The sequence below is a fragment of the Cynoglossus semilaevis genome, chromosome 12 (genome assembly GCF_000523025.1).
Source record: "Cynoglossus semilaevis isolate Cse_v1.0 chromosome 12, Cse_v1.0, whole genome shotgun sequence".
Lineage (NCBI taxonomy): Eukaryota > Metazoa > Chordata > Actinopteri > Pleuronectiformes > Cynoglossidae > Cynoglossus > Cynoglossus semilaevis.
Window position 1 is genome coordinate 14,855,281 of NC_024318.1, and position 16,610 is coordinate 14,871,890.

The 16,610-nt window shown below is 43.4% G+C and overlaps 1 protein-coding gene across 4 annotated transcripts in view; it reads right to left on the minus strand.

Annotated features, from left to right (window-relative positions):
- LOC103387647 (transcription factor COE3) overlaps positions 1–14,349 on the minus strand; it is an 80,467-nt gene extending 66,118 nt beyond the window's left edge. For all 4 annotated transcript variants that reach the window (XM_008322390.3, XM_017037364.2, XM_008322388.3 and 1 more), the window contains exons 1-6: positions 12,130–14,349; positions 11,648–11,804; positions 11,302–11,365; positions 11,002–11,057; positions 9,049–9,122; positions 7,134–7,202 (exon numbers count right to left, since the gene is read on the minus strand). In XM_008322390.3, the coding sequence (XP_008320612.1) occupies positions 7,134–7,202; positions 9,049–9,122; positions 11,002–11,057; positions 11,302–11,365; positions 11,648–11,804; positions 12,130–12,260 (551 nt within the window). In that variant the 5' untranslated portion in view covers positions 12,261–14,349. The remainder of the gene's footprint in view (positions 1–7,133; positions 7,203–9,048; positions 9,123–11,001; positions 11,058–11,301; positions 11,366–11,647; positions 11,805–12,129) is intronic.
- Positions 14,350–16,610: the final 2,261 nt, after the last annotated feature.

Below are 16,610 nucleotides of genomic sequence, written 5' to 3' on the forward strand. Positions count from 1 at the left end.
AAAAAAAAAAACCCCCCCCCCGCCGTAAACACTGAATTAGCCGCTTGGAACTCCACCGTCTACATGCTCCATAATGTGGTCATGTTCTGCGGAACTTCTGGAACTGATTACGCGGAGGTCAGCTCCAGATTCATACTGTAAGCTGTTGTTAATTTACTGAACAAATGTCCCGGAGAAAAACTTGAGCGAGTGGTGGAATATTTTTGGACTTTGCTTATCGGACAGCCGATCTTTATTAGGCTCTCACATTTGTTTAATTCTAGCGGCACGGTAAAAATTCATAACATAATTTAACGGCACATCTGCGCCCCTAAGTGCATCAAACATGTGTATATGTTTTTTTTTGTTTTTTTTTTTACGAAGCAGGTCGTCTGGTTCATCCATCACTTGTTTGGGATGCCTGAACAGAGGGGGCACTGTTCCAAATGACAGCATTGTAAAACAATAAAAAACAGAGCTATAGTTAGAAATAACTTGTCACTTTTAATAAATGACACTGGTTCAGGGCTCTTTCTCTGGGGCTTCTCGTCCGATACATCCGAGGCACCCCTGGGGCCAACAGAGCAGCCGGCAGACCAGCTCGTTTCCCCGAGGTAACTGATGACCCTATCCCTGAATTCTCGCATCTTTGTCCTGTGACCTCACACCAGCGGGAGCAGGACCATGTCCGATGAAATCCTCAGACTGCTTCCCCTCCTAATCTTGCCCGTGTCACAGTACAAATTGCTACATTCAGAAAATGGAAATAGATTGAGGTGGAGACGGAGGGAGGGAGTGACAGAGGTAGGCCATCGGAAAGGATGGGAGGCGGAACGGGAGGGGAGCGCATCGACAAGCAGTCCCCTAAGAAAAATACTTGAGGAGAGAACGACTCGGGAGATCCCAACAAGGAATCACATCTCGGCGAACATATTGATCTGATTTACAAAACCTCCACTCTAATGCGAAACAAATGGCGTGGGCGTAAACTGGTACTTAACCATAAAACCCCAGCATTACTCCGTCTCCGATGAAATACCACATATATCCCTCACCAGGGCCTAATGTGCTGTTTTACGGCCAGATACGACTGAGGTTGACCCAACAGTTTGTTTGACAATTAGGGGAAACCTAATAAGGATTGAATGAGGGCGCGAGAACATGCCAGGAGAAGGAAAGGAGACACTTTTTTTAGAGACAGAATAAAAAACACAGCAGGTCTGTGTGTGTGTGTGTGTGTGTGTGTGTGTGTGTGTGCGACCTAAATGTAATTCACAAAATCAGGAGCTCTTGCATCATTACTGCTTCCGAAAGCCAAACAACATCTTTAAAACAGCTACAAAGTTTAATTATAAAAGAGAGCTGTTAAATATTTGAGGGAGGGTGGCATGTTTTATTTACTTCGGATTTAATTTCAATAATGTAAGACGGTGGCTTCATGCAGCGGCGCGTCAGGAAAAGTGGATAAATCTCACACGATTGTTTCCTTTCATAATGCGGAAATAAATCACTTCCGCCGCCACGTTAACAAGTGAGGGAGCAGACGTGGAGCTAGGACAGGTTTAAATACACACACTATCTTTGATAAACTCAGGGGGATTTTTTAACTTAAGCATGAGTGTGTGTGTGTGTGTGTGTGTGTGTGTGTGTATACAAGGTCCAGTGTTGTTCTTGGCCCGGCATTCATCCCATCACCCCAGCTCTGGCCTTGTTTCTGTCAGCAGTGAACCAGGGGAGTAAAATAAAGAGAGGGAAGCAAGAGAGAAGAGGAAGAGAAGGAAAGAAGGGAGTGGAGGGGAGGAGAGGGGAGGGGAGGGGGGAGTATGCAGGGAGGGGGGGAGGGGTTGTCTCCATGGACAGATGGACTGCTCTTTCTCAACACATGTGGAACCATGTTTCGTCTTTCACTGCCGTCAAGCTGGAGCCGAATCCGTCGCTCTGTTGGCCCGCGCCACTCTTTCGTAGTGCACACCTCTCTCTCTTTAGCAGCGCACACACACACACACACACACAAACATCTCCGTCTCTCTCTTCACACATGTTAAAGTCATCACCCCTGCTCAGCGCTAGTAAAACACAACACCCCCGGCTTCTCTGCTGTTGTCAAGTCTTGCCATTAGCTGATGCCACTGGGGAATCCTACCCCAGTGAGGTGGGTGTCCCCCGGGAGCGTCAAGCACCACGTTACGTTCAGCCGCCACTCATGTGAACCCAAACATGTGAGCATAATTTGGAAAATATCATTTATACCGTGCGTCTTTGTACGCGTCTTGACATTTACAAACTGCGATAAAACCGACACGAGGGAGGAGGGAATAGAAAAAACAGGGCGAGAATAATTTGAGGTAATGTTTTGCTTAGTGAACAATATTACCCAATCCTGGATGTTGGAGCACTGGGAAGGAAGGTTCTGGCTCTGAGGCTGCAAAAAGGGTCTGGGTTTCATTTTTCAGCAAGTGCAAGCCAAGGAAGAGCTGCCAAGTACAGCTTTCGCTCTCAACACTTCCTGCTCTTCCTACTTTGGCTCGGGAGGAGACAGGCTTCACTCAAACATCATGTCGGTTTAGGCAGGGGTGGCCGTTTTTTTTTTTTTTTCCCTCCCCATTTCTCAATGGGCGTCAAAAACTCACATCTGTTTCATGAATTACACCAAACATGGAGCCATAAGTGAAAAAGCATGACTGATACATTCTTAAGTTAAGGCCAATATAAGGTGTGTACATTCAACTACCCAGAGTTTAATGGATTGACTCACTCTGAAAACATGGAGCTCCGCCGCTCCAACAGTTTAACGGCGTAATGTTGGAGGGGGGGAAAAAAAAAATCTCAAAGTAACACCTGCAGCAATCAGCTCTCAATCACAACAGTCGCCCCATCATCCACTGCATCATTTTTATTATGAATGGTGAGAACGCACTGCTAGATTAGCACTACCTACTGAGTGCCATCTTAATTGCCCCTCTGCAGATGCAGTGAAAACATGTCATTTAGGTACTTCATAAACAGACTCCTCTTCGCAGGTTATCGAGGCAGTGAAAACACACCCTCTTCCCCTACGCTGAGGTGCAATTAAAAGGGTCTCAGAAATCCTCTTTGACAGAGCGGGGCTTAGCCAAAAATGTAAATGACATTAAAGGAGACAATGAATTTAATTTTGTTTAATGTCCCCTTTCAATGATTCTCATTTACATCACATTTCCACATAAAGGGCTGACCTTATAAATACTGGCATTTGTTCAGCGTTGGGAGGTAATCACGTTTTTGCAAAAACCAGATGGGAGCGCACAAATTTTCCGATTTGTTTCTTAGAAGGCCGGGGGAACGGCGCGTGAGGCGCTCGAAGGCGGCAGCCCTTTTGTTTCCGGTGAACAACTTGACAACAAGTCAAGTGCACTCTGGGAAATGACCTCGTAGGTGTTCGGCAAATGAGCGATAACGCGCGGCCGTTTCGAAAAATACGGGCCCCGGCTAACGAGGGACATAACGGGAGAGCGGAGCTAAAACTCTACATTGGGCCGAGTTTTAATTGCGTTAACACACGAACAGGTGCGTGGAGATCTTTATAAATGAGCCTAACGAACGGAAGCCTCGTGTAGCACCACCGTGTGGCCCCCCCACCAAAAAAAAGAGAAGAGAAGAGGACAAAATAAAGGGGAAAACAAGTCAATGTCATGAATTATTCACAGGGTGGGCTGCACTTCAAAAGGTCGGTGCTCTTTGACCTCTGTGACAGGAAGTGAAAGGGAGTGCCGTGGCCACTGGAATAAAAGAAGCTGACATGTTAAGATCTGGTCCTGAATCTGAATAGTGGTGTGAATGGATAAGGGGGAGGACCCGGGGGGTGTTAAACTGTAAAAACACAAAAAGTCAAATTCAGAATTGATACACGGGGCCGATTACACACTGCGTACTAACCCTTCCTCTGTCTTTCCCAATTGCTCTGGCATAAACCGCTGCAGCTTCTCGGAGCAAAAGTGTGACCTGTGACCCCGGACACGCAGATCGAGTCACTCTCTTCCTCTCTCTCTCTCTCTTCCTCTCTCTCTCTTCCTCTCTCTCTCTTCCTCTCTCTCTCTGGCTCAACAACATGTGCTGTCTCATTACAAAATCCATGTGTGAGCCTGAACAATGTATCTAATCTTTCACACGAGAGAAAACAAAGTCAATATGCAAGAGAGTGAAGACAGATACCAGACACAGAGAGTCATCAGAAATTGAGTTATGTTTGACTCTACACTACATGCACTGTAAACGGGGGGAGAAAAAAAAAAACAAAAAAAACATCTAATCAGATATCCGTACCTCATTACTAAAGACTCAAATTACCAACTGAATAAACCTACACTCCCACTTACTTTAAGGCATCATTAAGTTATAAATGTGACGTCTGCGGCGCTCGCTCGATTTATGGTGGAGAGGTGATTAAAGCGAGCCGAGAAGTCGCGGTGGTGGAGTTATGATTAGTCGCAAAAATTACAACTTTCTTCATTCGGAGTCAGCGGCAACAGGCTGGGGGTTTTTTTATCAAGTCTGATGTGAGGTGACAAACGTGCGCCGCTGTTACTGAACTCAAAGGGCTTTTTAATTTGAATAAAACGCACCGGCGTTGGTGAAAAGTAGTAAAGATTTAAGGCAAAACACATATAAAGGCCTCGGAATTTGACAAAAAAAAAAAAAAAAGGCTTCTTTCTTCTTCCAAAATGAGTATGAATAATGCAAGGACATCAAATATAAGTGCTGAAATATTTAGAGCCCACACTGTGCTGAAACTTGTGACAGCTGTTGGGCCTATATCTAACCGACTTTTCTTTTCCTTTTTTTTTTTTTTGTAATTTTAAGAGAATCTTTCCTCTTTGAAAACCTGAGAGAAAGATCTGTATCAGAAGTCTGAGAGAAAATAGGGTAAACAGATGTCTGGCTTGACCGGAGGAAAATAGGACACATTTGGAATGATAAGTTTCCCAAACTCTGCTGGATATGCCAGATCCATGGGAACGCCAGTTAATGTCTCGCTAGATGCCAGCTAGTTGTGTGCGCTTTCCCCTCTTACCATCTGGGAAAATGTTACAGCGAATGAACGCCATCAATGATTCACTCCAAATCTGTTTCTTAAGGTTTCCGCCATGCTACTGTTTCTCTCGGAAATGTGGCAGTGCTAGCTGCTTCCCGGTGCTGTAGTCGTAGACAGATAAGACATGCCTGATTCAACAATCAAACCTTCCCTTTGGGTTTGTGTCACTCAACTATGTTCTACTCAATTGGAAATAATCAGTTTCTGCCAGCAGCGACCGCAGCACAGGTGCCTGTAATGATGTGCATGGGAAAATGACAGATGTAACAGGGAAGGCTGTAAAACACGGACGCTTTAGCTAAAAAGCCTGTCCGTGCGCACGGCGGCGAGGCTAATTGCTGTAAATATTCTTAGCCTAGCGGATCTCCGGTGCGCTCGGGTCACGTCTGAAACCTGCACTAAACCCTGCAACCTTTTCACAGCCACCCCTCACTCTGCACGCCTCCCTCAGTCACTGGGAACCTGTGTGGGTCTGTTATGGTGAGCTGACGGGCTCATAGTTACGACATGGAGACAATGGGAGGGTCTAATGAGGAACATATGCTTTTGTGTTTCAACAGAGCTGCTCATTGTGCAAGGAAAGGGATACTCCACTCCTATTCAGACACATCACAATGAAAATCCGAGCCCTCCCTGAGCTGAGTTGAGCTTACAATATCCATCCGCTTCTCTTTCCCCCTGTTCTTTTTCTTTTCTTTTTTTTCTCTTCTCCTTCTCCCGGCCCTCTCATCGACTTCAATTCTCTGCGCGTTCATTTTGCTTATTGTACTTATGTTACATGTTTTGTCCGGCAGATTGAAGAACAATGGCGAGCGAAACTCGAAAGCAGTAAAAGGCAGCAGAGCGACACAAAGCAAACATGAAAGCAGCGGAAATTAGGCAGAGCAGGCAGCCCAGGGTGTACGTTAGTACCTGGCCTATCGTAGCGGCGCTAACAAACGCACCGGGCTAAGAAATGAAAATTCAGCAGAAAAAAAAAAATAAATCAATTCTCTCCTCACGTGCTCTGTGAGTGTCAGAAAACATTTAGCCGGAGCAACAGCATAAACACCGTGAAAGCAATATGAAGGCATGTGTGTGTGCGTGTTTTCATATGTGTGTCAGCGTGTCTGCTCGACTGTGTGGGTATCTGCATTTATCTACGTGTGTGTCTGTGTGAGTTTGAGTTCAGACAGCAGTAGCTCTGGTAATCCATCCAGGCTCCCAGGGCAGCCGGCTCCTACTTCCTGATGCATGAGAAGCCGCTGGAGTGGAGTGGCAGCAACAACTGCTCAGCCCTATTTGATTACTAATAAGAGAGTTGTCCCCTCTGTCAGATACCAGGCATTCTCCACTAAGCAAACAGTGATTCCGGCTAGTCAAACATTAGCATTGCTGTCTCTCCCTACTACGTGGTGAGAGTTACATTGAGATTGAGGCTCAGACCAAACCCCCTACCTTGCCCTTATATCTACCACACACACTTAATATATTCAGGCTGACCCGGTCATATAGTTTCACAGTGTGAGAAAAAAAAAATGTCAGTGCCTGAAAGGAAACCATTTATTCTGCCTCTTTAGAAAGCCATGAAGGTAATAGAAACGTGGCGGATGGAAACTTTCCTGAAGGTGCAGAGCAAAACGGTGGACATAAAATGTTTATCCCCTCTAAAGCCCAAACTTTTACTGGCGCCCGGCCTCGCGGCTAACCTAAGAGATGGGGAAGTCGATGGGAAAAACAACTATTGACAGTGCGAGTGTCACTGTCGTAAACAAAGAGAGGAAGGCGGCCAAATAAATCTGAAGTGGCCGCAGCTAATTAGGAGTATTCCCAGCGTGATCCTCCAGTGAGTGAGCCACCTGTGATTGAACAAACCCCAGCCAGGTGGTGACCGCCCCTCCGAGCCCAGGTACCTGGGAAAGACGCCCCTCAGCCACTCACACAGACTCGCCCACGGTTCCCACACCACGGGCCCTAAGATGCAACTCAGCCCAACTGGCACACCTGTCAGTTAGACCCGTGTGAGCTCCCTCACTCACTCACTCACTCACTCATCCTGAGTCCACAGACGCGGAAGAAGAAGAAGAAGCATCACGCGGCCTACCTGTCGATGATCACGGGGTCTGAGGGCGTCTCGTTCCTGTTCCCGCAGCTTTTCTTGTCACAGCATCGGCTAGGCAGGGAACAAGAAGAGAATACAAAGACGTCAAAATTACAAAAATTACAACAGAGCACGTGATGCGGACAAAAACAAGGAAACAGAATCACCAAGAGACCTCCTTCACTCAATCTATCCATTCCATTGAATTCGATGGCTGATAAAAAAAAAAAACCCGGTGAAAACAACATGTTGTGTTGTTTGGCTTAGTGTTGGAGGGGAGGGGGAGTAGGGATTGGGCCAGGAGGCAGGGGAGTCACTTTTCACAGCTTCAGCTTTTGTTTACCTCTAATTGCCAAGCTGCTATTTCTGAGGGAGATGCAAGGTGCCACCCTCAACCAATATTTCTGCGGGGCATTTATCAATTATGGCCTCAAAAGCACTAATCTATCTTTCCACGCACGTTTCCGCCCCTCTCCTCCCCGAGCCTATAGCTAGCTGCCTTTCACTTTCTTTGATTAGAACTTGAATCAAAAGTGCAGGGGAAAACAACGAAAATAAATACATAAAAATAAACAAATATATCATCCCGGCCTGCGCGTTGAAATGAGTGTGAATAGGGCTGATTTATGCCATATGGTGCGGGGAGAAACACAAAGATTTGGTGCAAAGCTACTGTCAGTCAAACACACACAAACACACACACACACACTATTAAAACAGTTGTGATTTACATGACTGTCCAACAGCAATAATAAAGATGTGTTTTATAGCAAAGGAGCAGAGTATTAAAGGTGGGGGGGGGGGGGGGGGTATAACTCAGGCAGGTCTATATATATATATATATATATACAAGCAGAACAAAAACAAGATTAAATGATTATTCTTATTATAGCTGCTGCTGCTGCTGTGTATATATATATCTACTTGTGTGAAAATAAGCACTACTTCAGCCACTTCTTTATTCAGCAGAAAAACACACTTCCCCTCGACTAAAAAAAAAAAATATTACCTCCAGAGTAGCAGCATATTCACCGTGTCACAAATAAGTGATGGATGCAGATATAAATTGAGCGTGAGTGATGAGTTTATGCATGGAAAAAGACAAATCATTCTCTCAGCTCTCTCAGGCTGCACTTGCTCCCAGCCAGAGTTGAACAATGCACCGGTGCAACAAAGGAGAGGTTAACCGACAGTATCCGAATTCAATGTTCACAAAGCTCACGCTGAGCTCCACAATAACAACAAAAGGCGTTTCTCCCTTTTGGTATCAATGACACCGCTGGAAAAAAGCAGCGCAATATGAGAGGCGGAGATTTATGTGGTTAAATGACGCTAAAAGGCTGGCTGATCATTGTTGACAGGTGGGATCAAGCAGGGACTGACTCTGTGACACAAACCTCGACTAATTAAAAAGAAGAAGAAGAAGAAGAAGAGACTGAGCCGTGGCAGTGACATGCGATGTCGGTGCGTAACTTATTAGCAGGCAACGCGTCTTTGGCGGCCGTAAATGATGACGTGCATGGTTTAAAGATGGGAAAATACGTTACAAGCGAAAAGAAGAAAAAAAAACCAAAGTATAACGTATGCTCGGTGTCACTGGCTGTTTATGATGCGGTCGGTGTTCCTTCAGTGGAGGAGACAGTCACTTCATTCTCACTGTCACATTCATATTCATATCAAAGTTGAATCACAGCATATCAAAAGTTAGAAATGACAGCAGCTCGCTGTGTGTGTGTGTGTGTGTGTGTGTGTGTGTGTGGACACTCGTGGTTTCAGCTGCATTAATCTCAAGAGTGTCAACAGTTGTGGAAATGGATTGATTGAGTTGGAAGTGTTCATAAAATTTGTGAAAATAAATTTAAATAACAGAGTTAATAAATAATAATAATAATAATAATAATTCAGTAGCACTGCTTACCTGCACATGATTTCGTGGGTGAGGAGGACTCTGCACATTTCTGGATTCTTGTCCTGGCCTTCATAAATTATGGCCTTTGAAAGGGGAAATTAACGTAAAAAAAAAAAAGAAAAGAAAATTAAGAGTCATCTCCTAAAACACACACACACAAATCACCACACTGTTTCCTGTCACCACACGATTAACTCTGAGCTCAAACACAGACATTAACGTGTGGTGAACGTCTCCACGCTCTCTTAGAGAATTGTATAATTTTATATAAATGTCACAGTGATTGAACATTTACAACAGAGACAACAACAAAATAATAATAACAATTCACCAGCATGTACAGTTATACTTTGTTTTATTAACAACGCCATCATTTTTTTTTTGGGAGAGAAAATAAATGATGGCAGTGATTTTTGAAAATATAACCAAATGTGTATTTTTTTTGTTATTAATCTGGATATTATCCTGTGGCTCAGGCAGGCAGGCAGAGAAGGAGGGATTTTCATAAGGAGAGATCCAATAGAAGTGTCATCAATATGCTTATAATCTGGGGATATTTGGGGGAAAGTGTTAATGGGCAATCTGTTGTTTATTTTGAGCCGCTAACAATGATCTTTCTGTGGATAAAAAGCGGTGTCTGGCGGTACGGTTGAGTAATTTTTGAGCATTGGCTGAAACAGAGTGTATGGAGCTATCAGTTCTGCCGCTTCTCTCTCTCTCTCTCCCTCTCTCTCTCTCTCTCTCTCTCCCTCCCTCGATCCCTCCCTCCTTCTTGCCTTTTTCCTAAGGATAGAGACTCTTGACTCCTTCGTATACTGTACCGGCACCGAAGTGCAAACACAGGCGGAGAGTATCGACTCACCAGCGACGAGGAAACGGTTCCGGGAAAAAAATGTAAAAAAAAATAAATAAATAAATAAACGACGCCGCAACAAATTGTAAATTATAACATTAAATTAATGAGTGATTTTTTTATTATTACACGCGCAGTATAAGCAATATGAGAAAGAATTTGTCAAATTTGCACAAAAAAATTAATAATTATAAAAAAATAATTCTTATTTTTATTAAGCTGTTTTACTTGACTTGTTGTTTTTTTGGGGGGTTTTTTTCCCTCCTCGTTGTGAAGCGGCGATGATCTATTTGGGTGTGATTTATGTTGCCATTTGCAGCAGTAGAAACAGAAATCCATAAATTGCTTGTTGTGCATCATTGACTGGGATCATTCGCACAGGAATGTTGTCTGTGACCAGGCGTCACGGCTCTATCCAGAGAACACTCACTCACTCACTCACTCACTCACTCACTCACTCACTCACTCACTCACACCGTGCAGGGCGCTGTGTTTAAACACGAAGGAATGGAATAAAACACCACTCTCTTCCCAAACATTATCAGCACACACGACATCTCTGCGGTCACACGCAGGTTACCATATTTGTTATTCATTTTAAAACGCGTCTGAGAATTAAATAAATTCCGGTATAAAAAAAACCATCACGTATAAATATGAATATCAACGTCTCTCTGTGAGTAATATATATATTTTTTAAAATATTTTTTTTCACAGCGTCAGCACTGACTTTGCAGGACAAGTCAAGTTACATCATGTGAAATTTCAGACTGAGATCATGATTTAAATCAGGGGTAGAAAAAAAAATACTTTGGAGTCTTGGCAATCTGATACGACCGCGCGTAAACAGTGGTAATGGAATATGTCTGGTCCTGTGACGGTGGTAATTTGATTTTTACAACGTGACACATTTGGGATCCGCAAATAAATATTTTTACTTTCTTTATTTTTGTTTCCAGTGGGCGACGGTTGTAATTTTCTGCGGCACATTTTTCTTTTTTTTCCCAGTTTTATTTTTGGACAGGTCGTGAACTACACATGTGGTCGGAGTTACACTGCGTGTAAAAAAAAAAAAAAAAAGGAAAAAAGAAAGTGTCAGAGCATCTTACCTGTTTTGTCATGGAATCGATTAACCGTATGTAAAGATCCTGTTCTGTTCTGACGCCTGGGAGAGAGAGAGAGAGAGAGAAGAAATAACACATTCACACGTGTGTGGATTTAGAGGAATACATTTAAAAACAAACAAACGGTATTTGAAAAAATATATATAAAATCCAGGACAATTTCACCTAAATTCCCAACAATTTAAATATAGATTTATATGAAATTATTAATATTGTTTATAATATTAATATTGATATTTTTACACGGGTTGAATTTGAACACACACAAAAACCCCCATCACTCACCGTTGCTGTACAATAACTGTAGTTTGTAATGTATCCCATTGTTTGTTTTTTCGCTGGTTGGTTCCTGCAGAAGACACGACACAAAATCAGCATCAACAAAACAAGTGCCAGTGACATATTGATAGCGTGTGTGAGTGTGTGTGAGTGTGTGTGTTTTAAAAGCAACAATAATATTTGCAGTTAGTGTGGAAATCAGAAAAACACACTCTCCATTCCATCGATGTATTGACTCCTTTTTTTTAATCAATATCACACCAGACTTCCCCTGGAAACCTATTGGTATTTTTTTCACAGAAAGATTGCATGTTTTTGCTATTTATTTATTTTTTTCAAATACACATCTTACTTTTTCCTTCTCCACAAAGTCCACAAAAGCTGTCCTTTCGATCTCCACGGGCTGACCCTGTCTGTCATACAGCGCCAGGACGAAATGGAAAAAATTGGATTTTCTGAGGTTGGAAGGGGGCTGCTTTTCGTAATGTGCCCGTGCCAAGCCCACGCCGCTGCGGGGAGAGAAGAGGAGAGCATGTCGGTTAAGCAGCGGACACCGGGGACAGAGGGGCTGATGGAGGAGAGAGGCTGATGGAGGAGAGGAGAGGAGAGGAGCGAGCGCGGCTGCCGAAGCACGCTCGGGTCTACGGGGGGAGAGATTTCTTGATTTGTCACAATAATGGCTAATCTGTTGTAATGAAAGAAGGCAAAGCCAAAGGGGGGGCATTTATTGGGAGACCGTAATTGATACAGAGTATTCAGGGGATTGAGGGGTCGATATGATGAGGAGGGAGAAAATGCGTGAGAAAAAGCGAGATGCTTTTTTGGCATGCGTACCTTTGGGCGGCTGTGTTTGCGTCCACCACCCCAGCTGTGTGCATCCAGGAGCGGACCGAGTTCAGTCCACCCAGCGGTTCTTCCTTCATCGTCGTCCCACCCCGCGGTATAGTTTCCTGAATCCCAAACATTTAGGACAATTTGTGTCGGAGAGAAGAAAAAAAAAATGAGCCTCCTGTGAAAATTAGGGAAAATAAACGTCCAAGCGCGTTGTTATCCGTCAGAGTTGGGCTGCGTGGGTTTTTTCTTTTCTCTCTCTCTCTCTCTGTCTCTTCTTTCAGCGGGGATCAGCGGTGAGAGCCGGTGAGAAAAGCCGGTCCACAGGTCTTGCCTCCCTCTTCAGTCCGGCCGATGTGAACAATTCTCAAAGTGCTGTACTTAGTTAGAGCGGTATCCACAGACTGCACAAGTGAATTGTTCAATAGACGGGATTTGCCTGTGCGAGTGTGTCTTGCTAGTGTTCCTCTTTTGTTTTCTTTTTCTCTTTTTTTTTTCCTCCTATTTTCGTGCTATTCACAGAAAAATCGATGGCATTTGTTTGTGTCGGTGGGTGATGCTGCTCTCAGAGTGCCCACATCCCTGAAGCACAGCGCATCCAAAACCTTCAGGACTTGTTGTTGTTGGATAAAAAAGCCCACTCCTGAAAAGGTGCTGCTGCTGCTTCTCCACAAGACAAACACGGGCGAAGGCTGATCACCAGTGGAGGTGTTCCTGGTACACAGGAGAGGTGGAGAAGGGGCCCTTTCGCGTCGTGCACGATGGATGGGAACATGCAAAACTAAGCCCTCTTTCCCCGAGGACTGAAATCTTTCCCGGGAGCCAAAACTCTAAACCCACGGGAGAGGCGCTGTCAGAGTATGACGCGTTGTGGGCGTGGTTTTGCCCATATTTGGCAGCGTGACGCTTCCTGTGCAAGCGGCGGCGGCGCTCCAGCAGCAGTGGGCTGTGCAGAGCAGCAGCCCGACTGCACTCACTCGCTCCACTTTTCCTCTTGCTTTAGGCCCCTATATGTGGTGAGTTGGATTTTTTTAAAACATATGGAAAATTGGTGTTGAGCATCACACATTATGAGGGAGAAAATAACCAAAAAATATACATGATATTAACTTTTAAAAAAAAAATAAATGTCGGGATTGATGCTTAAGAAAATGAAGGTGGCCTTTTTAATTGGAAATTCGTATCGTAATTAAACGGAATTATTACATTATTCGGATTTAATTCATTTATTCGATGCGATGTGTTGTTATTAATATGAATCAACTTTTTTTTAAAATAATTTCAGACAACAATTATCTTCAAGCCCAAGTGATAAATCATATTTCATTTTTATGACATCTAGGAATTTCATCGTGATCTCTTAAAAATCCACGCGCGCTGTATTTTCGTGTACACCAGCGGCAGGGTTGCGCGTTTGAAGGCTGATTTCTGCAACTTTTTTTGAATGAATAATTTTGCATCATCTGATACAGATGACTTCCACTTGTTTGATTACGAACGGGATTTTTTTTTTTTTTTTTTTTTTGCCTTGAACGCATCAAACAGAAGCGAGCTGTGTAAATCAGCCACGGCCAACCGTGTCTGTCATGTCAAAACGAATCAGTCAGATAAAAAAGTCACATCCTCTGACCCTCCTTTACGGAGACGGTGTTTCCTTGACATTAAAAATGGAAACAAAGTTGAGCAAACGCCAGTGCGTTGCGTGCTGGCGCGCGCGCGCGCGTGTGTGTGTGTTCGTTTCACGCGCGCCACGTAAAATCAGCAATGATGATCAGATACAGCTTCATCATTTTATTATTAAGGAGCCGAGTGTCCGAGTGTGTCCGAGGAGCAGGCGGGCAATTCGGTTCATTAGTGGTGAAAAGGAGGAGAGGATGGAGGGAGCGGAGGAGGGAGGAGGTGTGAGGAGGAAGAAGAGAGATGTGTGCTATATCCTGAGCAATCTATCTAGCTGCTGCTGAGGGTTAATAGCTGCTGCCAAAGATAAGTGAATTATAAGCTGTTGCTTTCACCTCTACACAATCTATTGCCAAATTGCCCAGTCACACAAAAAGATGTGGGATTTTATTTTATTTATTTATTTAAATTATTGGAAGAAAAACCAAAGTTGGAATTTCAGTCAAATGATAAAATAAACGGTGTTTTTCTTATTTGTTGAATGTGTGGTCTGTCTTAGTGTGATTGTCAATATCTCTTTTGCCCAGAACTCCCTCTCTCTCACTCTCTGTGTCTCTCTTCTATTTGCGTGCTGGCTTCTAAATTTTTTTTTTTACTTTTTTTTATTATTTTTGCACTGTTCCAGGCCGCTTATTAGAACTTAACCCCTGATTACACGCAGCGAGGCGATTTAAATCTGATTATCAAATTAGGAGACTTTGGAGACAAATCCTCTTAGATCTGATACTGTTGACTGGAGAGGGAAAATGGAGCTCCACAGCCGTCACGTAGGTAACGATGCTGTCCTGAAAGGGACTTTTAAACCGTATTTGACAACAAATGCAGCTGCCCCGCTATTTCAGACGATATTAGAGGAGGGGGTGGGGGGGGGAATGAATGCAAATCTGTGTGCAGGGGCCATCTGGACGTGGAGAGAGGGAGTCAGCTGCTGCTGCACACACTGAGGCGCACGGAGCCTGCATCCGTCTCAGCTCATTCTGTGGGATCATCTGCGTGGTGGTGGGCTTACACCGTGGAAAATGCGCTCTCCATCATTAGGTGAAATGTTAGCATCAAAATAAAAGGGGAATGCTGATCCCTGTTGGTTTTACCGGCTGTTTGAGTGAGAAGTTCGTACGACTGTGGAATTAAGAGGAGCTGAGCCTCACGGTTTCACTCATACTAATCACAAATAATAATAATAATAATAAAAAGTTGTTTCTCCCTCTCCCCCCTCTGGAGCTGGCACTAGAGTGGAGATAAGTGATGCAGTGTTCAGTCTCAGTGTGCATGGCTGCATCTCTCTCTGCACAGGGAGGCTTTAAATGACCGCTTGATGACACGGGACCTGTTATCTCATGCTTCTTTTCAGGGGCCACAATGACCGAACCCCCAAAAGATTTGCAGCATGAGCACGAGTGCGGTTTCTAGGAGGTGGCCCAGGGTGTCAGCTGCCACCCAAAAAAAAAAAAAAAAAAAAAACACTCCAGTTGCCACTCTATTTGTATAATTTAAAAAATAAAAGTATTTTTAAACGTTAAAATACTGTGACATCTCCAGAGGATTTCAATGTCAATCCTTCTGTCTGTAGGTTTTCATGTATTCCAGAATATGCTGTATATCCACATGGGATACAAGTTGGAAGTCACATATAGAGTTGAGTGCAGATTATATTCTTTTTTATATATATATTCATCGTCTAATTAGGATTAAATCAATCAAGCAACATTCTTTTATTTTTTATTTTTCCAAAACTGCTGACCATTGATCTTAAACTCCTGGACTGTCCACGCTGACATGGAAGACCTCCCGACTGGTTGGAATGAGCCTCCTGGTATTGAGGGTGACGTCTCCTTTTTTTTTTTTTTTTGTATGAATTTACGGGGCGAGGCTCTCATCATCGCCTTAAATTTGCATGTAAATGGCGACATCAGCCTATACGCGTGCCAGGGGCCAGCGGGGCCTCCCAGATGTCAAGGCAAAGTCAATCAGCCGGCCGCTGCCCAGCTGTCCATCCATGCACTTCTCTGGGACCACACTTTCATTAGACGCTCACCTGCATTGTTTCCTAATGGATTGATTGGCAACAGGAGAAAAAAAAGGGGACAAAAAATAAAACAAATAAAAAGTAAAAAAAAAAAAAAAAAAGTAATCTTATTAGCAGCCAATGTGTGTTGCTCAGGGCTTTATCTGTGAGTTTTAAAGGTGATCTTTATTTTTTCCGATTAAATATTAATCAAATACGCCTACAGTTACGCATCATTTCAAATTCCATATGGAACAAATAGGCAGGCAGCCCACTTATTGTTTACAGCGACTGGAGCAGGAGCGGCTTCTGTGTTCCATTGTTTTCTTTATGCCTTTAAAACTTGAAGAATGAGCCTGAACTTCAGTTTTATTTATTTATGTTTATGTGAGCGACTGCGTGAAAATCACACATAAAATGTAAGAGGTGGAGGCTCGGCAAATATTTGATATTTTTTATTTCACTGGTTGCTTTATTTTTTTATACGTTTGCATTGGCAATTTTTTTTTTTTTTTTTTTAGTATTTATTCATGTTCTCTTCGATTAAATTAAAATGAATTAAGCCAAAGCGTAGTTGTGTGTTATAAAAACCAAATGCTTCCTGACAAACTTTTTTGTGTGTTTTCAGAAGATGCTGAGGCTGCACTGCACGGCTCCCTAATAAAGGAGCGTCGGGAAGTCGATATGACACGTTGAGATTTGATATTAAAACGCTCCTATAGCACTTTTTTTTTATTATTTCTTTAATTATAGGCAGCGGAACACAAATGGCCAAGAGTGATGAAATCAATCTGATGTGGCT